The sequence below is a fragment of the Besnoitia besnoiti genome, chromosome IV (assembly GCF_002563875.1).
Source record: "Besnoitia besnoiti strain Bb-Ger1 chromosome IV, whole genome shotgun sequence".
In the NCBI taxonomy this organism is placed as follows: Eukaryota; Apicomplexa; class Conoidasida; order Eucoccidiorida; family Sarcocystidae; genus Besnoitia; species Besnoitia besnoiti.
This window is the reverse complement of record NC_042359.1, coordinates 2,535,711-2,558,701: the sequence shown is the minus strand read 5'-3', so window position 1 is coordinate 2,558,701 and position 22,991 is coordinate 2,535,711. Positions and strand designations below refer to the sequence as shown.

At 58.3% G+C, this 22,991-nt stretch overlaps 1 protein-coding gene across 1 annotated transcript; it reads right to left on the bottom strand.

Annotated features, from left to right (window-relative positions):
- Positions 1 to 8,845: 8,845 nt before the first annotated feature.
- Positions 8,846 to 22,761, bottom strand: BESB_054800 (uncharacterized protein; the record flags this gene model as incomplete). Its single annotated transcript, XM_029363915.1, has 18 exons — positions 8,846 to 8,928; positions 9,495 to 9,790; positions 10,228 to 10,285; positions 10,638 to 10,698; positions 11,076 to 11,174; positions 11,571 to 11,598; positions 12,151 to 12,193; positions 12,697 to 12,703; positions 13,106 to 13,986; positions 14,591 to 15,454; positions 15,894 to 15,951; positions 16,417 to 17,832; positions 18,211 to 18,485; positions 18,746 to 18,847; positions 19,274 to 19,389; positions 19,612 to 20,431; positions 20,659 to 22,290; positions 22,707 to 22,761. The coding sequence occupies 18 exons, from the start codon at positions 22,759 to 22,761 to the stop codon at positions 8,846 to 8,848; spliced, it is 6,894 nt and encodes a 2,297-aa protein (XP_029219838.1).
- Between the last annotated feature and the right edge of the window lie 230 nt (positions 22,762 to 22,991).

Here is a 22,991-nt window from a genome sequence, read left to right as displayed (position 1 = left end):
TGCTCTCGTCCCCCAGGGAGCTCCCTAGCTGAAGAAAAAGGAAAGGCCCTCCTCAGCCAGGTGGCGCCCGGTTCTGCGGGCTCTCGGTCGCTGGTGTCAAGCCCTTGAACCGCATACGTCGCGTGGACGGAGTTCTCGAGCCTTGCTGGCTTGGAATAAGACGGGAAACAAAAGAGCTATTCACACGAGGTGGAGGTTCTGCTGGAGCCTGAAGGCGAGTTTCGTCGTGGCGGCGCCCTGTGAGAACTCGGGACGTCACGCAGGGGCAGTGCGCGAGGAGGGCACCGCGACCGCCACAAGCGAGACAAGATGACCGCAGAAAATTTCCGGGGCGCTGGGACAGTCCAGAGTAGGGAGAAGAAGTCCAAAGTGCGTTCCTGAAGTGAAGAAGACCGGACTGCGCTCGCCTGTGCTGCCGGACACAGGTGCACATACACTGCCGGACGACCTACATACACAAGAACAGTGCTGGCGAACAGCAAGTGAGGAGTATGTGCACTCTTGGAATGGTGCCAAAAAGACAACGGTGCCACGCTTCACGTTCAGACGTCAAGAAAAGAAATGGACGGCTGAAAAATGGGTGCGACCCCTGCGCCACACCACGCCGGAACGGGAAGTCCCTCCTGAGGAACTTCACCGTCGAGCAGAGGAGGAAACCGCGAGTGGCTGAAGCAAGATGCCAGAGACACGGTCGTGTATTTGTCCGCGCGATCTAGCGCTGGGATCCCAGTGTTCAATGCCGTGTCGCGAGTCGTCTTGGCCGCTTCGGCTGATGCTGAGGCTGGGTTGAGGCGGAAGAAGTCACTGCAGAGCAGCGACGTCGTCAGATGAAGCCCGCGATTGCCCTCAGAAACCGGGCACTGAGCGTTCAAATGGCCGAGCCCAACAACGACCGAAGTCAATCGCACGAGGCAACGGATAGAGTGGCAAGCTGAAATTTTGGGTTCTTCAGATGGGAAGCGCAGCAGCACAGGTGGGGGGCCGTTGCGGAAACATGACCAGCAAGCATGCGGCGCCCCGGGACCCTCGAAGAACTCCGACTACTGTACACCATACGACAGGTCGTGCTCCTTGTGTCACCTTTCCTAGCCGGGTGCGCCTCGCTTTGTCTCCGCTCGAAGTTAACGCTTGAGAAAGGCCATTAAAGCCTGCTTAACCCGTTGGCCTCCGAAAAATTGCCCTTTCCGCAACGGCCAGCAAGTGCTCTTGGATCATAGGAGACGAGCAGTCAGGCGGCCATCTATGTAATGCGAGTGTGCCAACCCGCTCAACCGCCGTGGCTGTGCTTTGCCGCCCCGTCACATGCCTCACATCACACTATTCACGGGCTGGGCCTCCTCCTGTGCCCTTCTTGTCTTGTTCCTCAGCCCTCCACTTGGGGCAGAAATCTCAAACTTCAACATTCGCCCGTGGGAAAAAACTCTCGTGGATCAACGAATTTACGAGGGTCATGCACCGAGGCGTGCTTGCCTTGACTGAGTCCAGCTCGTACTGCGCCGCGCGGCGGGACCGCGCCCGGCATTTCCTGTGCACCCCCCTGTCTCCCGAAGACCTCGAGTTTCGTTCTTCGATGGCTTTCTGCGAATGCGACGCTCTGAATTCTTCTACGAGAGAGTGCAGCGCCTCGTTGCCGGTCAAAAGACACTTCAGCATATCCGTGAGGGGGACGTGACGGCGACCGTAACCGCTACACGGGAGGAACGGGACCCCACGGACTGGCATCAACGCCTAGACAGATCAGTAAACTGCAAGTCGGTGCGCAAGCATTTTCTGAATCTCAAAGCAGTAATTCTGCCGCAGACATTTGGAAGCACCAAGGCGCTTAGCGTGACTACGACGAAAGTGTCACCGCCGCGCGGCTGCTCGTGCCGTGTCGTACGCTGCTGGAGAACCTGAAAACTGCAGTCCTTCATGCAACTGGAATTATTTTGCCACCAGCCGGTTCTTGAGTGGCTGCTGGAGGAAGTTTCCGTTCGTATCCACCGGGTCCTCTTGCAGCAGCAGCATCAGGCGGAGGTTGGACACCAGGAGGGATGTGAACGAGGCGCAGTAGAATAGCCACTCTCCAGGCATGCCGTCAATGCCCTTGAAGTTTCGATTGATGTTTTTGTAAAGTTGCTTCGACGTAGATGTTGAAAACGTTGATTCCATGTTAAGGCAACTCAGTGGCAGTCACGCAGGTGCGCAATGTCGCGCCTCTGGCGTCAAAATATGTGCGGTGGGGCCAATAATCTAAGATAATATGTACTGCGCGATGCTGCGTACGCAACAGATTGGCTACCCAACGCTTGTCTGGCCTTGCTGTGGATATAGCTGCACATCTGGGGTTGCAGGTATACTCTGCTGAACGCCGCGGTACCTGAAGGGTACATCAACCGGGCAGTAAAGTAGGGCGTCCCAGCGGAAGGAGGTCTTCTTCACCGGACTTTGACGAGACGCCTGCACAAGTAACGGAGCACCAGGAATGCCGAAATTCTTACTAGCTGATCAAAAACAAAAACAACCTAATCTGGTTCGAGCCATCACAACCCTCCATTGGCCGCAAGAGGCCATCAACTGTAGGGACTTGCACGTGCCAGTCACTAGTGGTGCACTCGTTTGAAAACATGGAATGACAAGAGGAGGCAGCTGCACAGGCAATAGTGGAGGGAAAAGACGACAACTGCCCAGAACGCGCTGGAAGGAAACAGTTCGCCTTTGGCCATGGGGAATGGAGTCTGCACCGACACTCCGCTCACCCACCCCACAGCGGACACGATAAGGAAGTGAACTTGAGGCACTGGTTCACCACCAGAAGTTTTCCACGAGGCACGGAAGATACTCCTCAGCTTAGGCCGGACCTATGATTCGAGGCAGCCACCCAAACACCTGTTGGTAGGGCAGGCCATGAGCATGGTTCGTGCGAAGGGTGTAAGAAGGTAAATTGCAAACGCGGAAGGGGTACTGAATTGGCCTCCCCCTATGCAAGGCACCTCAAGGGACATTCAGCTCCACGTAGATTTTGCAGTGGCCGCAAGATGCATATGCGCCATGCATCCTCGTGCTGCAGCTCTACCTTGCATTGACGCCTGTCATGAGGTAGCCCCGGGGCTTGCGCACAACAAATGCTTTGGTGGAAAGAACTTCTTCGTGAGAGGCTGCGGAAATCGAAGCAAGAATTCCAGATCCCCGTCTGCTGGCTGTGCTCGCCTTGACGCAGTAGCATTTGTCAGCCTGCACGACGAACAGCAGTTTTGGGGTAGCGGTAGCCCAGGCATTGTTGGCATATCATGGAAGCCGACAAAAGCAGCAACGCCAGTGGGCCACGGTCACAGCAGTAGAGTTCATCACCTAGCACTGCAGAACAAATGAAGCTACTCTATGACGTACACGGACACAGTAGAACTGGTTTCACGGCTGCGCGTGCGGGGCTCGCAGTTACGAGCGGTCCGTACGCCACCGCGCTCGTGTCGCAATGAGGAGAAAGAGTAACCATAAAACGAAAAACAGACACGATAAGTGATTCAGATAGCGATTGCAACACCACAAAATCTGGAGGGCGGCATCACCTATTCCGCATGCGACGGCCTGCGCTTCGTCCGAAGCGAAAAGACTCCTGCGGTTGGGTTCGCCATCAGCCAGTTCGCAGGATGAGCGGAACACCGCCAACATTTACGCTCGTAAATGGAGGACCACATCCTGCGTGTGCAAAACAACCCCCTTATCTGCGTCATATTTCACTGTTCCAAAAGCCTCATTAAGGGTGCTGGTAGATGTGACTTCCCCGTCGGTCATGGTGTGGGAGTCGCTATTGCTTGCGTACCCGCGCTGCAGTTCAAAAGACAGTATAAGAGACATCCGCGTCATAACTGATACTCTGGTCACTATGCTCTTAGCAGGGCAGTGATCCCTTCCCATCCAGTTACAGCAGCGTACAGCCGGAACAGTCGTGAGTTCATCAGCCTGACGCAGTTGGCCCGATATTCCGAGAGGTGCTATCGGCGGGTGCGGGTTGCCGTAACGGCATCCGACGTGCGAGTTGATTCGGAACAAGGGGACAGTGGGGTGTCACGCCGCTCATTGTCTGTAACAAAGAGTGCTTAGATGGCGGCAGCTACCTGCGCCTCTGTGTTTGTAAATGGCGCCAAGATGGTGCGAAGAGACCGTGTGAACGCTCACATCATCAGCATGCCCGAACACTCCACTTTCCAAGGGAGCACTGTGGTCATCAAGTAAGTGGCGAGCAATACGGCCTTTATATACTCGTTTCCCTTATCCGTACTATTGACATTTAGCATGAGCAGGCGCGACTAATTTAGTGTGGAGAGTACACCAACCGCAGAGTTCGCACTCGCACGCTATTTTCGGTCGCTTGCCCGTTACAGGTGATGTTTTCAGCGAAAGCCACTGAGGTGTAAACTACGTTCGATTCGTTCAAGTTTCCGTCTCCACTGTTCCACGCTGGACTCACGAGTAAAGCACAACTTTTTCTTCTAAGAAAGTGGCGCTTCGCCGGTCGCAGCTAACTTCTGCCTGCGGTGCGGTGCACCACAAAAGGTACGTGCAGTGACAAGGAGGATCAAGTGTGGTAGGCACTCCCTTTGTTCACGCAATCGCTACCGACTACCACCCTAAGCTGTAGCAGCCAGGCTGCTAACAGAGGCTCTGAACCACGGGCACTGCGCTGTGCCATGCTGCCGGTGCTCGTCTGCGACAGCTGATCGAATAGCTTGTCACCGTTCATAACTTCGCACCACAGTGACACGACAGAAATAAGGAGACGAACATGCAGTAGTGCTCAAAGCAAGGCAGAAATGGCCTGTCGCATATGAATTCGCATAATTTGTTCTACTGACCTCAAGATGGAAAAGATGCCTCTGAGCCAAGCCTGTCAGCACTCCACACACTCCCTCCGGTGATGTGAGTTACGTCGAGGGTGATGCCGCAAGAACGGGCACAGGTCTTTGTACACGAGAAGATGGGAGGCATCACAAAGTGCGGATTGCTGTGGCAGGTTCTCTGGGACGTTAAGGTGCAGATCAACGCACGGCTTCTCGCCGGCTCTAGCAGGAAGCTGTTGGCAACAAAGCTCAAGTGTTACGCCATACGGAAGCGTACGCACAACGAAGAGCGACGTAGATTGTGCCCGAAGAAATATTCGCAGTTAGAGCACCGCGAGCACAAATATGATGAGATGACAATGCAATCCTCCCTGCATACGAGAATCCTCTCCGCCTTCCGGCCGAGCATGATTTGAAGGCACTAGACTGCGAGAGCCTCACCCGGCAGTATTCCTGCTGGCGTGTCATCTACTAACTAAAATGCTCTAGAGACCCTACACGTCTGCGGAATGCAGAGCGCATCTATTTCGCGCCAGGGATACCTGCTCATAAAGGCAGCGGAATTCACCTCCGACAGCTATCCTCCAGAACCGTGTCCTTGTGGTGGCCGTCAACCGAGCCGACAGCGATGCAAATTCCACACAGAATGAACACCGAGCGCGAGGAGAGCATCAGTTCGTACTCTTTGATGGATTTCAAGCGGTAGAAGAGAGTCTGACGTGATCTGTTCGCCTCGGATAGGAATCGTTCGCACTGCGGCCCCACCTTGACTAATCCTTGTCAACCAGTTCGTCTTAAAGTACGACATGAGAAGCGCCATGATGATGGGGGCGAAGCCTATATATTTTTTGCTTCTCTGAGGCCGAGCCAGACGATCCGAGCTCCGATCGCTTGTCCTCGAGTTTTCGGTTCACAATACAGGACTGTGGCACATAGTCACTTTGTGCGGGACCCCTGTTTGTCCGCACGGAGTCCACACTGTATCCACCCGCCCTGCCCACCTAACTGCGGGCTCAGTGGCGAACTGGGTTGTCTCGAAGTTGTTTACCGGCGGAATTGATAGGTGGAACTAGCTCCTGGGATGATGACTGATGGTCAAAGACGAAATTCGTAGATGGAAACTTACACGCAGTAGCCTCGACGTGCTGATCGCCACGAGGTGCTACCTCGCTGCATAGAATGCGTTCACAATCTCTCCTAACCTTATGCGCCTCTACCTGATCAAACGGTTCCGTGCTATGCATCTTGCTGCGCTATATGCCCATCGGTTGCTACCGGGAACCAGGCGAAGACGGCGGAGCGCGCGGGAGCACCAGTATGCGGTACGAGTTTTGCCGGTTGAAGTAGGGAAGAGATACTTTTGCACCTAGTTCGGGCCCTTTGCAAACAGTTCCGGCAGCCAAGGCAAGGTAGCGTATCGCCGCAACACTTCATTCATTTGCATTGACTAGCGTACCAGGGTCAATGCATCATCCGGAAGACTCAGCCCTTGTTTTGCTGTTTCGAGGGGGACGTGCGGAACGAGTGCCACAGACACTGTGCGCTGTAACGCGCGTCCCGTAGCTGGATGTAGCAGGCAGGCCAATATGACACCGGAGCATGAAGCGATTGCTATGCTCATGATGCTATCTACTGGGCCGCGCCACCTCCGAGGCATGCATGAGGATGGCGCGCTAACCGCGTGTAGAGTTGGATCCGCCTCAGATGTTGCGACAGCCCGTTTCCTCGACTGCCGGTCCCTGCGAAGCAGCGCGTCTTTGTTCGTGTCCCGTAGCACTGCTGGACGGCCGCTCAAAACCAGTGCAGTACGCACTACCGAAAACCGGTAATTCGGACCCAAGTGTGCCCCGCGTCCTTCGTAGATGAGGTTCCGAGGAGATATTTCCATAGCTCTGATGCCGCCACGGAAGGGCTACCGAAAATACTATGCTCTTTGCCCGAGATAGAATATCTGAGGTCACGACTGCTCCAACGCCCGGTGCGGCAGGATCGACGCGTGCAGCGACCGCGACGTCGCAGCCCACGGGCGCCGAGATTCAAGGGAGGTTGACGGCTTCTGCTGAATGACCGACACTGTCGACACGAAGACGTGCAGGGACTCTAGAGTACTACGCATCACTGGCAGCTTCAGATCGTCCTTTTTGGCCTGTACACTCCCTGTATTAATCTTAAAGTCGTGGAACAGAATTACAAGTGTAAGAGGATGGCGCTTGCATTTCTTGTATCTCCATCTAACGTACGACGGAGCGCACACACGCTCTCGCAGCGGTGGGTGGATACGCACCCCGACGGTGCCGCCTCGCCCTGCCCGACCGAGCCACCACGTTTCACGTGCTAAGGGCAGGCTTTAGGCATTTAACACCCACCAGCGAGGAAGAGACAGAACCGGGAATGAATCACCGTCTCAAAGATCCTTCAGGACAAGCGTTCAACGGGCAACCTAGATAACATTCCTTGCTCCCCTTTCCTGGAAGTCGATGGTGGTGTAGTTACTTCCACTGTGCGATTCTGTTGGGCACTCTAAAAGACAGCGATGACTGTTATATAGTGCCAACAAGTGGATTCGACGGAGGGAGCCGCAAATGATCCAGGTACCTCAGCAAAGATATGCTAGACTCGCCACTTCGGGCTTTATCGACGCTCGTGCCGTTTAAGTCATGCTTTCGATTGCGGTAAGGCAGGCAAAGACCTACACCTTGCCCTGGCTGATTTCGACGGCAGAAAACGCGTATCAAACGATTCAAGCCACTATCCAAAATAGACGCATAGATTCATGTCGGGCGAGTAAAAAATGCTGGAAACATTTATGCACAACCTGTGGACTTCTGAACTGTGCCTTTTCGGAACTGCCCGCAGCGCGCCTCTAAACAGAAACCTGCCCACGTTTTGGGGACATAAGAGGCAACCAGCGTGCCATAACGCTTTCTCTTCTCATCCGGGAAGAGAAGATCGCTGTTTCTCTGGTAGCGGGGTGTGCGGCCGAACCATCCTCTTGGCGCAATTTCCATGTTCACTGCCATCCTTGTCGCCCCCCAGTTTTCCGTTATCGCCTGGCAACGCCATTCCGGCCATTCAGACAAACGCCGCTACGGGGCCCCCTTGGACACTGCACGAAACAGGGAGGCAGCAAAGAGAGCTAATGCCATCACGTACTACACTGTTTTCGCTTTAGAAGACGCACCCTGAGTCACCTCCGATACTGCAAGACTATTGTGGCAGTGCTCGTAAGGGGGGCAGATGGTGCAGTGACAGCGTAGAATCGTCTGCGACACCGAACCTCTTTATTGACTGTTTCTTCAGAGCGAGATCCTGCTCCTTGAGAAGTGCACATAAGCTAGCTGCATGCTGCATAAGCTCGATTTTCTGAAGGAGCCTCGGCGCGTGTTTCGTGGACTACGGCCCTCTCTCTCCCCGACCGTGCCTCCTTGCCTGCCCGCACTCAGCCACAATGAAGCGATTCGCCATTCTTACCTGGAGGGGGGGGGGTCTGCGTATAAGAGCCTTTTTCTTCGGTGGCGACCGCGCGGCCCCCTTTTTACCCGGCGGGGGACCGGGTTTTTTTCCCCCGGCCGCCTTCTTCGCAGTTTTCGCCGGCTCCGCGCCTGCCTCCGCTGTCTGTGCCGATCCTTTGTCGTCGCTCGACGACGAAGGAATTTTAGGCGGCATATGTGGGCTGTCCTCTGTTTTTTTTGAGACGCCGAGACACAGAACATACTGCTCCTATGTACTGCTTCCTTTGCCCCGGTGAAGACTCTGCACGCTCACGCGCTTAGTAAACTGCGACCCTGGACACAACCATGTTCATACTGCGCTTCCAGTGACCCATGCAATGAGCAGCCGCAGTGGATTTACATGCAGACATATGCGAAACATCCGCGGGATGTGCTGAACGTCGGAAGGAGGAGCATGCGAGCCTTCCTGTGTTGGGATGATGACCGACACAGTACACACTCACAGTAATCACAAGAGGCAGTCCCTTGCGTGTCCACGTAGCAGTGAGCCACGACTCAGTCCTCTTCTTCGCTTTAGGCTTCGAGCTCACCTCGGGATGCCGCACCGCCGGACCCGCGCTTCAGGAGCGACGGAGGAGGCTGCCGCGGTGATTCTGCTGAAGCGAACGACGCAGGCGAGTGGAGGCAACAAGAGAGATGCGGAATGCAAGAAAACAGAGACAGGACCCCAGGGGCTATGTGAAGAACGGAAGAGAAACAAAGAGGCTACTCGACAGAGGGGGTGCTGAGCCCCGCTTCCAGCTCTGCGACGCTAACGCTGCGCACTCGGAAGTCCCCCTTCGGTCTCCTTGTCCAGCGTCTCAACGCGGAGTACAGGCAGCGCACGGTGCGCTAGAAATGAGCAACAGACAAGCGAAGCCTCTTGCGTTCCTCCCCGGCAGCGCCTTCGCAACCCCTCCCCCCAAGCACATACAGAGACACAACCCATAAGAAATAATCCTCTCTGGGCGCTTGACTGGCGTGCGAGTGGAGAACGAGAAGACACACTTGGAAACACTCCAGCGCCGTTCACTTCCTCCAGAGCGGAGTTATCGCGCTTCTTGCTGCCCCGTAGACTGGGAAGGCATCCACCCCCTCACGAGGAAAACGAGGCACGCCCCTGAAGCCGACGCTCAGCTGCCCTTCACAGCTCGAGGGGCTGACTTCGCGTCTGCCGTCTCACCTTCTTCCTCATCGTCTTCCGCCTCGAGCAAGTCTGCGACCGAGTAGTCCATGCCCGACGGGTCCCAGAGGCCCGCAGCCGCGAGGTCTTCAACGATGTTTTGAACGGCGTCCGTGGAGAATGTGTCGTGCATCGTCGGATCGCGTATTTTCTTTCCCTTTCGCCCCAGACGCGGCAGGCGCAGGCCCTTATGTTTCCGCAGAAGCCGCCTCAGCTCCTGCAGCTTCCTCTTCTTCGCCTCTTCCGTCATCGGCCCACCTGACGGCGCAGTCCCTGCCGAATCCGCCTTCGGAGGCCTGGAGACACATTCACAGCGGAAAAATCAGAACCTGCACAGAGTTACACGAGCAGAATCGACGCAGACCCCAAACTCATGAAAGAAGACACGCAGCAATAGGGCTGCTTCACGCTACAAACCTAGAAGGCCGAGAAACACTGAACGAAAGCTGCGGCATTCTCGTTGAACCGAGACCCTTCTCGGATCTCCACCTCCGCTTCTCCACTACCCACGCGAGCATGAGAAGGAGCACCGACGCGAAACTTGAACAGCCACCCAAAGCTTCCTGGCGTCCTTCTGCGCCACCGCACCAAAACAGAACTTGATGGATTATAGCATACGGGCGGAAGAACATACAGCCGCGAAAAATGAAAGAAAACAAGACTTGCCTGAGGACTAATCCGCGAGCTCGCGAGCGTCCACCTGCCACGGCTTTGAAAGTGTGCAGTAACTTACATCTTAGAGTCGGTCTTTGACGCCGCCGCTTCCCCTTGGCCTTCGGGCGAAACTACGACTGCAGACAGGCATAGTCGTAAAAACGCGCTCCACACCTCAATACATTCACGAATACAGGCACTTTCATACATAAATATATAAATGTATATTCGGTAACCAGGTGCATGCATTCTGATTGGCCGGACTGCACAAACTGTACTCGAGGATCTCGCAGCGAAGAAATCACCTCCAAAAGGTTGTAAGTCTACATGTTAATAGGACTTCGCAACTAGAGTAGCAGAGTTCGACAGTTGTGGATAGCGTCACAGCGAGCCCTCTATGGTCAGAACGGAGGCGAAAAACACACGGCGCCAAGAGAGCGTTCGTCATGACCAGCCCACGCCGCGGAAATCAGAATGGCTTGTCCGTACCTTGAACGCCCTGTGCGCTCTTGCACAGAACCCCTGACTGAGGACTCGGTTGCTGTTGTTTCTGCCGACAAGAGAAGAAAACAGCGAATCCCATGAGGAAAAGGCGAAAACACGCCCGACCATGAAGTCAACGCATCAGCGGACACGAATGAACACATAGAGGACAAAAAACAAGCTGCAGTGGACGGTCTTTATCTGCGACAATCAAGAGAGGGAGCATGCGCCCCCGGTGGAAGTCTCTCCATTCAGAACACTTGCAAGACACAACTGAGTCAGCGGCGCCTCGACAGCCTCTTCTCTAAGCAAAAGAGAGAAGCGAGGTAGCAGCGCATTGAGGCGGTCGGAGAAGACCAGGAAAGAACGAGACGAGGCCTCTGAGCGACAGAAAACATGGAGACTCCCTCCGCGAATCCAATGAATTCTGCTGTGCGACCGTACCATTGCGAAGCACAAAGACTTGCTCGGCGAAAGGACGTTCTCGCCGGCAGCGAGGAGAGGCCGTGCGCCGTTGCTAGGCTTCTTGCGAGGCCCTTCTTCCTGCAGACACACCAAGGAACATCCCAAGAAAAAGAGGTGGAGAGGCCGCGAGCGAGACAACAACCGCCACTGCGAGCGACAGGGCTGCGTGGACTGCACATCACGGCTCGGAGAGACTACAGACTCTGCGCTGACCGAGAGACACGGAAGAAAAACACATCGAACCCCCAAATTCGAGCGAAAAAGATGAGACACATGACCGTGACTGTGCGCTGCCCCGCCCCAGGCTATCCACGAGATCAAATCCATATCTCTACTGAAGTTCCTCTCTCCACATCTCTCTCTCTGTCTGCGCGGATGCGTATTCCGTTGCATGCACGAACTGAGAACAGATGCACAGCGAGAGCTGGGTGACCAGCCCTCCTTCGCGACAGGCTTTGAATCAAATCGACGTACCTTTTTGTCGGATGCGGCGGCCGCTTCCCTGATAAGCGCATCATACATACACACGCATTTGCCGTGAAAGCCCTTTCCTCCAGACGGCCTCTCTGCGGGTCGCCTCCACGCGCAGCTCTGCACGCCCCGAAAGATGGTCCGGGACCCCCACAGGCATGAACACGCGAGGAGAGCGGAAGTCCTCGCCGCCGAGTGGAGGCACATCGGCTGTCTCTCAAGGGCCTCAGAAGAAGCGGAAAGAGCGCGAATCGCGCGGAATCAAAACTCTGACACGCATCAGAAGGCGAGGGATGAACAGCGGCGATACAGACTTTCCACTGGCGGCGAGTCCCTCTCATCTCCCCCCAGCGCCAGGTTCTACGAGGGTCAGTAAGCGAACGACCGATGGACACCTCCCGGGGCGATGGATGCGAGTCTATTTCCCGCATGCGCCCGTGTGGCGGGGCGAGACAGGAGCACACGACAAGCGGGACTGACGCCATCGAAAACTGCTGCATCACACACGTACCAGATGCGAAAGAACGCTAGGGGCGAACCCGATCAAATACGGGATCTGCGTTTACGGCCTGAGACTACTTACGGAGAGGATTCTTTCGGCTTGTCTGCCTTCGCCTTTTTATCGCCTGAGAGGAGGAAATGAGTCAAACGTGAGGAATTTCAGCACCGAAGAGAACACACAGCTACAAGAGAGACCGCGACCAACTGAAACAAACAAGAGACGGGGAATGCCGCAAATACTCGAGAAGGGGATCACACTCCAATGGAAGGGACGAGGATCTCGCGCACCGCATCTTCAGCGGGGAAGACAGATTCGGACTATCAAAAGTGGATTAGGAAGGAGTGAAGCGAAAGAAATGGACCGGAAGGCATACGGGAGTAGGAGTGGACGCCAGTTGGATAAACGAAACACGCAAGATTCACATATATACATATATACCGATATATATGTGCAGGCACACTTATACACATCACGTGTAAATCTGCCTATATTGGTCGAAGGAGCATGGGGAAACATGCGCACAGGGATAGCGGAAACGGACTACCGGATCGCGAGAGAAATGAAAATAAGTGAACCAATTTGAAGGACAAGGCGACACGAACTGAGTGACTGGGCGTGGCTGCTTACCCGATGCCTGAAGACAGCACACGCACGAAAAAGCATGGAAGTCCAGATCTTCTCTTCAGAGTCTGAGAGCTCTTCGAGGGCCCTCTGGGGAGCCCTCGAACTCATGACACGCGCTGCCACTAGTCAGGGGCGAGATTCTTGGCAAAATGCTGCGTCTGTTGTGCACACTAGCGCACGAAAGGTCCCTGTGGCGCGCTGGGAATTGATTGCACCTGCGGTTTCTTAACGAGGCAACCGGATGCTGCCACACTGGCGGGTCCAGTGAAGAAAAGCGAAACGGAAAGCAGAAGAGGATGGGGCGGGCTAACCCGCTCTCACTTTCGCGTTGCAAAAAAAAAAAAGCATCAGACTCGAAACGCCTTTAAACGCATCTATGAAGCAGAGGAGTGGGAAAAAATGGTTTGCTCACCTTGCTCGCCTCTTCCTTTTTCGCTGCATCCGACTCTTTCGCTTTTTCTCCGCCGTCCTTCTTCGGCGCTGCAGATTTCGCGCCTTCCACTTGTTTCTTCTCCTCCCCTCCGTTCGCTCTGTCTTCTTCGGTTTTCCCGTTCTTTGCGCATTGCGCGTCTTTTTCCGCCTTCCTGAGAGCTTCACCTGCATCCTTGCGGGCTTCGTCGGCCTCGGCGGGCGCTGCTTTGCCCTCGGGCGTAACCGAGCCCACTTTCGCGTCTTTTTCCCCTGCGTCATCCTCGTGCTTTCCGTAAATCGTGTTGAGGCGAACGATCCCAACCTTTGGTGGAGGCGGCGCCTTCTTCCCTGTGCCTTTCCCTGGAGGAGGCTTCTCTCCGGAGTCGCCGCCGTCGATTTTCTTCTCGTCGGCTGCTGCGGCCGCCTTCACCTCCGTTTTCTCCGCGGATTTCGCGGCGGCCGCGCCGGTGTCCTTGCCGCCATTTTCCTCCTTTTTCACTTGGGGTTTCGCCGCACCTTCGCCTTCCTTTTTCGTCGATGCAGCGGCCTTCGCCTTCCCTTCGGAGTCCTCAAGGACCTCGACGCGGCTCTTGTCAGACACCGGCGACGTGCCTTGTGCGGCGGCGGAGCTCGGAGACGCTTCTACCGCTTTCAGAGAGCTACACCCGGCCTTGGACGCGAGGCCCTTGGCCTTCGCAGCCTTTGACGGCGGAGGCCCGAGAGGGCTGTCCTTGTCGGCTTTCGCGTCAGCCGCTGAGGGCGCAGAGGACCGCTGAGGAGCGGCGCCGGCGCCGGCGGGCGACGAAGGCGCCTTGAGAGGCCCGTCCTTGCGCGCCCGGGCCGCAGGCGGGGCCCGCGCACGGTCTGGAGACGCAGAGGAGTCTGAGGAGGGCGACCGCACACAAAGACGAGCCAGACACACGTGAGAATGAGAAACCAGATGCAGCAAGCATGCAGAGAGCGAGACGGTACCCCGAGAACGCGAGGGACGTCAAACCCTGAACCGCAGACCGAGGGGAGGGACGAGGGAAGCAGGAGACCGGCAAACTTGGCACGAACCCAAAACCGCGTGCGAAGCCTACCTCGCGGACCTTCTGAATCATGCCGTTTTTCTCTCTTTCTCTCCTTTTCTCTTCTTTTGTGCTTTTTCTCCCTTCGCCGCTCCTTTTCTCTTTTTCGCTCTTCCAACTCGGGCCGCAACCGCGACTCGAGGTCGAAATCAACTGACAAGGCAAAGGAGAGAGCACGCCAGCAACGCTGCTTATGCACATGCTCGAGCATCGGAAGCCACACGCACAAGATGAAGCAAGGCCTTGAACGTGGAAGAAAATGGGACAAGAAGCCAAGCAGCACGAAGACGAGTGTTTGTGGACTGCTTCGCTGACTTTCTCTGGCGATCTACTCGCCCTTGCACCGACTTTGGGCAGAGTTCCTATCTCGCGGGAGGCTGCTAGCGTTTGCGATGATGGAGTGAGTCTTGACCTACATGATGACGCGCGACGCCCTTTCCTTTCATATTCGGATGAGCTGTCTCTTCTGCGAGATGACCAGTGTCTCTCTCTCCTGTGCTCCCTTTCGCGGCTAGATCGCGATCCGTGGCGATGCGTTGGGGAAAAGTGGTGCCGATGTCTCCGCTCGCCGCGCCTGTGTCTCTCTTGGTGTCTCGACAGGCGCTCTTCGCGCCGCCGCTCTTTCTCCTTTTTCCTCGTGCGCTTTTCTTTGTCATGTCTCCGCGCCCGTTCCTCTTCTGAAGACGAATACGACCGCGGCCCCCAGCGGAACTCTTTCGCCTCCTCGAAGTCTCCAAGCTGGGCTTGTTTTGGGGTCCGCTCGTAGAAGGCGCCGACTGGAGCCCAACGGGCGGGTGTGCGGGCCCGCGACCCGCGCGTCGCCTGCCGGCTGTCTCCGTCCGAGGTGGAGTGGCTGCCTCTGCGCCTATTGCGCCGCGAGACATGCTCCAAGTTCTCCTGGAACCGCGCAGGATCGAACATCCCGAATGCGGACTTCTCTTCCCGTTTCTCTCCCGTTTCGTGTCTACGAGAGCTCTCTCGTGTGCTCAACCGAGTAGCAGAGAGGGCAACCCGCGAAGCTGGCGCGGAACAGAGAGACGAGACCGGCCGGCGAGAAGACGGAGACGACCCGTAGACCGAAGGACAAGCAGATACACGGGAAGGAGGAGAGGCTGAAGAGGAGGCGCCGCGCCTCGAGTGCGAGAGGAAAGAACGGTGTTCAGTGTTAATCGGCGTGCGGCTGGGCGAGACCGAGGAAGTGCACCCGGGATGCGACGCGTGACGCAGGCTGACGCGGTTGCCTCTGCGAGGGGAGGCCTCTGACGGGAGCGATGAGAAATCTGAAGGGGGATTCACACACGAGAAAGGTCTGATGGAGAGCGAGGGACTCGTCAAATCGAGGAAGACCCGGGGTGAAGTTACGCGAAAGAAGGCAACGAACCAGACGAAGTAGAATGCTGACCGTGAAGCATCCAGCGACGAACTATGCCAAGCACGCAGAAAAGAAAACGACCGGAGAACGCACCAGAGGGAGGGAAGAACGGATTCCTCGGAAGAAACGGCAAGGAGCCTCTACCGTAGAGAGAAAGGGCAACAAACCAGTGGAGCCGCAGGGGCGTCCGCACATGCTCGACGACTCGGGGCCTATTGAGTACACGCTTGAGAATCCTTCGAGCGCCGCGGAACCCCGGCAACCTGGTATGAGTGGTGACGGTGCAGCTGTGAACGTAGGAGAGAAGAAAGACATTCACACTCGGGCTCCCGCACTCAAGGACTCACCGGAATCCGAGGATTCGTGTTTTGCCTTGATCTCCGTTGGAAGTGGGACAGGCGGCGCCTGAAGCACACAGAAAGGAAGCAGGACTCACAAGTGCAAAAACAATCTCTGAAAAACTCCTGCGACCGCGTGCAGACATAGAGAGACACCATCTCTACACACACGACATGTGGAGATGAATTCCGGGATACATTAGCAGAAGCGTGTGTGGAGCCACTCTTACCTACGCAGGTACACGCGTCTATGAGGCCTTCTCTTCTTTTCCCTCTTCCAAACGTGGGAACTACTTTCAGAGGGGCACTATCAGACATGGAGGCACAGACCTTGCTGTGGGTTGCTCTGGCGGACTTGTCGGCTCACAGATTGGGACATGCGCCTCAAGCCGAGCCTGCCTCTCATCGCAGCGCTTCTCTGAGAGTCTGGACTTTCGCCATACGCATGATGTCAATCCAGGCAACTGCGCGCTGCACATTACGGTATATATATGCACGTCTGTATGGTGGAGGAGTCACGGAAGAACCTCACCGCAAAGCGCAGGACGCTCGCTCCGCTGACAACGGCGGCGTCTTTCCACGCGAGTTTTGGTCGGCCTTCAGACGCATCTGACTCGTCACCATGTCCTCTTCTGGTCGTTTCTGTGAGGCCACTAGGGTGGAACTCGACACCGATTCGCAGGCCATCGGCTGCCCTTCGCTTCATCTCTTTCTTTTTCTGCTTCCTCATTTGCTTTTTTCTCCGTTCCTCTTCTTTGGCGTCTGCGTCAATATCTTGACGCATGCGAACGTTCAGCCAGAGCTCTTCGTAGCTCTTGCGGAGGCGCTGCGTGAGGAGAGTCTCTTGCTCGCGCCGCCGCTTCTCGTCGCCTTTGCGGCCAGAGGACACTCGCGCGCCTGGGCCGAGCTCCACCTCCCTTTCCCTTTCCGCGAAGGGGTTAAAAGAGGAGATGAGGATCTCTTCCTCTGTGGGGCGTTCGCGGGGCTCGCGTCTGCGCGCTGCCTCCTCTTCAGCGAACAGCGGCTCGCCTCGTCCTCGGCCCGCTTCGCCGCCATGCGGGAAATAGAGACTGTAGAGATCCTTATAAAGGCGATCCAGCGCAGGATGCAGATGCCGAGACGCGCGAAGCTTCTCTAGGACTGCCGGCACGTCGAGAGCCGGTGAGACCCCACGGTCGTCGTGTCGCCCCGCAGCCTGGGCAAGAGGCTTCAGAAGCTCCCCAACTCCCGTGAGCGTTTGAAGCAGCTCTCCAACGTCCGAGGAAGAGAGCGACGCGTGCGCGCTGTCGTCGCGGTCGAAACCCCGGCACCGTCTCCGCCTCACGCCATCGTCTCGCGGGTCGTCGGGGTCGCCCAGAAATCCCACGTGCCTACCCTGTGCGACGAGTTCCTCACCATCGCCGGGGTACATATCCCTCGGCGGCGCTGGAGGCGAGGCGGAGGAGAGAGAGCGCGGAGACGCAGAAAAAGGGAGGAAGTCGAAGGTTTCTCCGGTCACACAAAGGTCCGCTGCCGCCGCAGGCCGCGGGCCGCTTCGTTCTCGAGGCGAGTGAGGCGAAAGGACGTACGGCGCCTCCACCGGAGGTCGACTCCTGACGACAAAATCTTCATCGTCGCTCCTTCTGCAGTTCCTCCCATCATCTCTCCCGGCAAAATCCGCACATTCGTCGCCTCTCCAGCCATGCAGACGGGCCTCCCGCCGGCGGCTTGCAGCGTCGTCGGCCTCACAGGACGCGCCGAAGCGCGGGGAAGACAAGCGCCGCCCAGACGGATGCGAAAGAGAAGGCCGCCGGAGAGAAGGTGAGGCGCAACCGGAGGGAGAACCGCGACGAAGCGGCGACGGCGGAGCGGACGGCACCGTCGGCGTCAGACTGAGGAGACGCGCCCTCGGAGGTCGCTGCGCAGGCGGGCTCGGGTCCGGCCGGAATGTCACCGAGCCAGCGGAATCCTGAGGTGTCAAATCCAAAAACAAGCTCCCGACGCGATGGAACGCCTTGCGCGGTGACCCCCGTGTGACTCGCGGCCGACAGAGACATACACCTACACAAATATATGTACAGGAGTTTTTTCGTATGGAGACGCATCAGCAGATATGCGGGGGCTCTTTACAGGCGACGCATCTTCGCTGACAGACAGTGAATTTACTCCGCACACGTCCATCGTGTCTACATCGTTCCGCGCCCCTTTTCGCCTTGTTTACGCTCTTCGAGCCAAAGGCGACTCTCCCCACAGACGTAGCAACCTGCCCTTCTCAGCCGCGCCTCCTTTCCAGGCGATCGTTTTCTTCGCTAGTGACACTCCCTGTCCAGCCCTGCGAGAGCCGCACCTCAGCCTGCAGATTTCCGCGCAGCTTCGACTGCCTCAGCGCCCACGGAACCGGGACATCGTCCTCGCTCGTCTCGCGCTCCACGAGTCGGGCGCGAGAGGACCTCGACGAGCTGCGTGAAGCCCGCAGCGAACTGAGACGCCGCCCGCCCGTGGCTCCATGGCCGCTCTCGGCACCGCGCGAGACCCAACTCTCCTCCAAATGACGCTGCGACGCCGCCTGCTCATGCAGCGAGTCGCGCGCTGTCACGAGCTCTGCACGCGCCATCTGAAGCTCTGAAATAAAAGACGAGGGAAGAGGTGTCACACGCGCAAGACACTGCTCTTGATTCCAAACCACGAATGAGCAACGCGTAGACCTCTTGGCTGACGGCAGTAGCCAGGTACCCACAGTAGCTGGATACTGCCTCTTGGTGAGGCGGGCAGATGCCTCGGGGTCTAGCGGTGTCTGTCCGTGTGTCGGGGCGTCGGTATGGAACGAAGGAAAGGCATAGGAGACACGGTGACCTGCAGCGTCCCTTCTCCGCGGCCCTCACCTGCGACCATAGCGTCGACGGTGTCTTGGAGCTCTCGAGCCTTCTTCTGTTGGTCCCGGTAGAGAAGCGAGTAGTTCTTCGCACGTGTCCTGGCTTCGCGGGCTGGAGATAAACGAAAGCATGCGCAGAGCCCAACTCAGAGTCCCCTTCCTCTCCCCTTCCTGCCGGTTTTTCTTTTCGAAAGCGGTCAGCTCGCGGTCCCGTCGCGGCTGCGGCCACTCGCCTCAGCTGCTGAGGTGGGGTTGGGAGTGAGAAATACGCAGACTGTCGCATAAATAAACATTCGTGTGTATGGGTGTGTGAAGAGTGCGTGTGCTTGAGCTGCATCTCCGCGCTACTCCCCCGAGCGCAAGTGATGGCAACGTTCGAGACTTGACAGCGGCGAGACAGACATGTAGGACGGACTGCCTATGCATGCAGTCCAGCGCCATGGCATCCCTGTTTCCCACCAGACACGCAAACCTAGCTACGAGGATACGCATACACGCCAAATCCAGATATAACTGAAGCGCTTGAGAGTGAGTATACCTGAGGCCTCGAGCCTGGCCGTTCGGCTCGCCTCCTCCGACAAACGCTTATGCCTCTCCTGCAGCGCCAAGTTCTCCTCGGCGAGGCGCAGCGCCGTCTGCCTTTGAATCCTTTCCCTGAGCCAGACACACAGCGAAGTTGCGTAAACGGAGGAGGGGAAAATGTTGCTTTCGCGCAGCAGCAAACGGCAACGCGGGTCGCGGAGGGTCCGGGCGCCGCCGGGACCTCGCGTGCGCCGTTGCCACTACGCGTAGGTAACAAAGCGGGGTACGCACGGCTATCTGCTTGTTTTTGGCGTCGCAAAAAACTGAGAGTTGGAGCTCTCGCCCGGCGCTCACCGCGATTCGTCCCTCAGTGTCTTCTGCGGCCGCGCGGCGCCTCCGAAGATGGTCGTGGCGAGGCTGGGCGTCGCACCGTGCCCGCCACCCTCGCTGGTGTCGGCCGAGCCCAACCCGAAGCCCACGGCCGCGCGCGGCGAAGCCCTGGCTCGATCTGTGGCGACTGAAAACACCGAAGAAGGCAGCCTCGAGGGTAGGAGCTTCGGGGTGCGGACTGGCTCGGCTTCCAGGCTAGGCGGCGCGCGAGTCGGCGAGGCAGCTGCGAACGAGGGACAGAGGGGCGAAAGAAAAGGCGCCGCCCGCCGCTGTCGCGACTCGCGCACGGACAGAGGAGACGTGCCAGAGTCTCCTCGCACTGCAGACGGCGGCGGGCCGAAAGAGAGAGGAGACGCTGCCGGAACTGGCGGCCGCCGCGCGCCCTCCCGCGACTGCACCAGGTAGCAGTATGCCGGAATCATGGCACTTCGCGCCTTGCGCAGCTTGGTGGCCTCAACCCCCTGGGACTCGACCGAATCCCCCGCGCCGGCGCGTGGCTGCGGGATGCGCTCGCGGCTTCCGGTGGCTTCAGCCTCACGCGCCAGGAGCCGCAGGGACGTAGAGCCCGCCGGCTGCTCCCATGCCGCGGTCGGAAGCCCCGTGACCAGGCCCCCCAGGCGCTCGCCCTCCACCGACCGCGGCCGCGCAAGCCCTCCGGCCTCCGCGGAGAAGGCAGGCGAGCGGAAGGAGCTCTGCGGCGGAGCGACGCGCGGCGCCAGGCCGCGGAGGTGAGCAGGCGCAGCGGCGAGAGTCGAAGAGGCAGCGAGCGCCGAGTCCCGCACCGCTGAAAACACGCACAACGCAACGCCGCACAAAACAGACGTGGATCGACGGCGACACTCGAAAACAGTTTGGTACACACAAGTGAGACGAACAGCATTTTCCTGCATAAGCCGCAAAACCGCGTTTCGCAAAACGGAGAAACCCCGGTGAGAGAGCAAACCCAGCATTTCCGAGTTCTTCGAGTGACTAAGCGACCAGGCTGACGTTTTCATTCGTCTCTGCCCTTACGTGATTTGCTGTGGGCTCGAGATCTTCCTCCAGCCCGAGGACGCGGAAAGCGCGCGTCGATTCTCGGATCCAAGTCCTCGCGATCGAAACCCCGACCCTGCCGCGCCGCCTTGAGTTTCGTCGTATGCTTATCTTGCACGTCCTGTTCGTTCAGCGCGTCTCCTTGCAGGTCGTCTCGAAGGGACAGCACGCTCGCTCGTCGGCCGCTTGTCTCCTTTCCGTCGGCTCCCTGCCTCGTTTCCTCGCGCAGGGGCTCCTCTCCGGGCTTCGTCGGCGACGTATACCTGCGCCTCGTGTCAGCCGGCGAAGAAGGGAGGGAATCGAGCGTTCCGAGAGGCATGCAGAGGCGCGACCGAGGCACATAGAGACACTCCTCTGGGGACATCTCCGGCTCAGCAGGGGGTGGGCTTTCCTCGTCCTCAGCGTCTTCGGGGCCCTCTGCGCGGGACGCCTCCCCCTCTGAGGTCGCCTCAGGCACTCGCGCAGTGAACACCGGAGGGTGCGGAAGGGCGTCAACCGAAGGAGACTCTTGCCGGTGAGTTGAATTTCGACGTCTCGTCCGAGGGGTGTGCGCGGAGGAGAAAAATTCACATTCCCTTTGGAGAACTTCGCGAACGAAGCGGCGAGTCTCTTCTTCCGGATCTGCTTGGCGCGCCTCTCTCGTCAGGCGGGCGCGGCGACGGAGTTCCTCGCGGTACGCCTCGTGCGCGGCCTCCAACGCCCACGCGCTGGGGGGCAGCGACACGTCGGTGTGCGTTTTACCCCGCTCCTCTGGTTCCCTAGTTGGGCTCGCGTGCAAAAACTCTGTGAGCGCCGGAATCTCCCTCGAGCTTTCTTCCGTCGGCTCCGAAGAAAACGAGTCCAGCCTGCCCTCTGCCCTGCGCTCCCGGCTCCTTCTGCGTCGCTCAACCTCTTCGAGAGGGATGGCGTGTCGGGGGTATCGCTGCGCGAGGGAGACCGGCCCCTTCTTCACTGCCTTGCTCTCGCGCGGCGCGTCTGCCGCTTCGCGGGTGGGTCGGCTCCGCGCCAAGAGCGACTGCGCGGCCTTCCCGTCGGCCTGAGCTTCGCCCGCCGGCGCCGCCCTGGGAGGCGCCCGCGCGGTCTCGGAAAGCGCCGAACACGCCGGAAAGGGCGCGCTGTGCTTCGGCGCTGCTGCGAAGTCGACTTGGACTCTTCCGCCAGCCCCTGCAGCGCGACACTCGACGTCGACCGCGCGCGCCGGCCCCGTGAGGGACGAGTGGGCAAGCGCGGAAGGCGGGGAAGCCGCACAGGCGAGCGAGGCAGAAGCCAGTGGACGCAGACCGGAAGACGCAAGCGCCGGCCTCCGCTCAGGCGGCCGCTCGTTCCCGAGGGCGACGCTTTGCCGCGGACAGGGAGGCGCGACTCCGCCTCGGGATTTCGCGGGAGACGCAGAGGACTTCACGACCGAGGAAGACGACGAGGAGTCTTGCTTGGAGTTAGCCAAGCCGATGACGCTTCGCAGCCGCTGCGACCTGCCCTCTGGCTTCTGCACGAGCGACCGAAGCCGCGTCGAGGACGAGGGAGAAGGAGAGCAAAGAAAGATCTCAGTGGCGCAGGACGGCGCCGGCGGGTAGGCCGGCGAATTGTCCGCCAGAGGCGTCACGACGAGGCCTAAAAGAAGCAAGACACAACAGTCACAGAGGCCGTGGAAAGTCTCCCCTTTTCTCGCGGTTCCACAGGAACGCACGCCGCCCAACAGTCCGCGAAACACCCGTGCCCAGATGCCTCAATGACCCTCGGGAATGCCCTGTCGCCTCAGGTGTGTGCCTGGACATGCATCTACGTATCGATACGCACAGCTCCCTTAGCGGAGGAGACCGGCAGACTCCCTCGAACCCCTCCGCGCGGCCAACCTCGCACAGACGCACACGAAAGACACAGACGGTAGTCTGTCCCGATGCCTTCGCAGCGGAGACGTGAGAAGAGCCCTGCGCACTCCCTCAACCGACTGCGCCGCTTCTCCTCAGCAAGGCGGACAACTGGCAACGGCTCGCGGAGCAGCTGTTCTGAGAGGCCATGCGACTTACGGGTGCCGGGCAAGGACCTCGCCGGATGCAGCCGCTGGACACTAACTTGCTCCATGGCTGCAGCCTTCGATCGTCTCTTCCATCTGAAGGGCCGCGTGTCTCGCTGTCAGTGCCTGCGCGAACCCACGCTTCTGCATCCGCGGCCGAGTGCCTGTTGGGTCCTGCAAAATTTGCTCCGCGCTCCGCCCGGCTTAGTTGGAGCAGAACGCGAGGCACGAGGACCGCTCGGGCTTGCGGGCGGTCAGGCCAAGCGAGCCAGGCTCGGTAAGGACAAAGAAAGAGAGA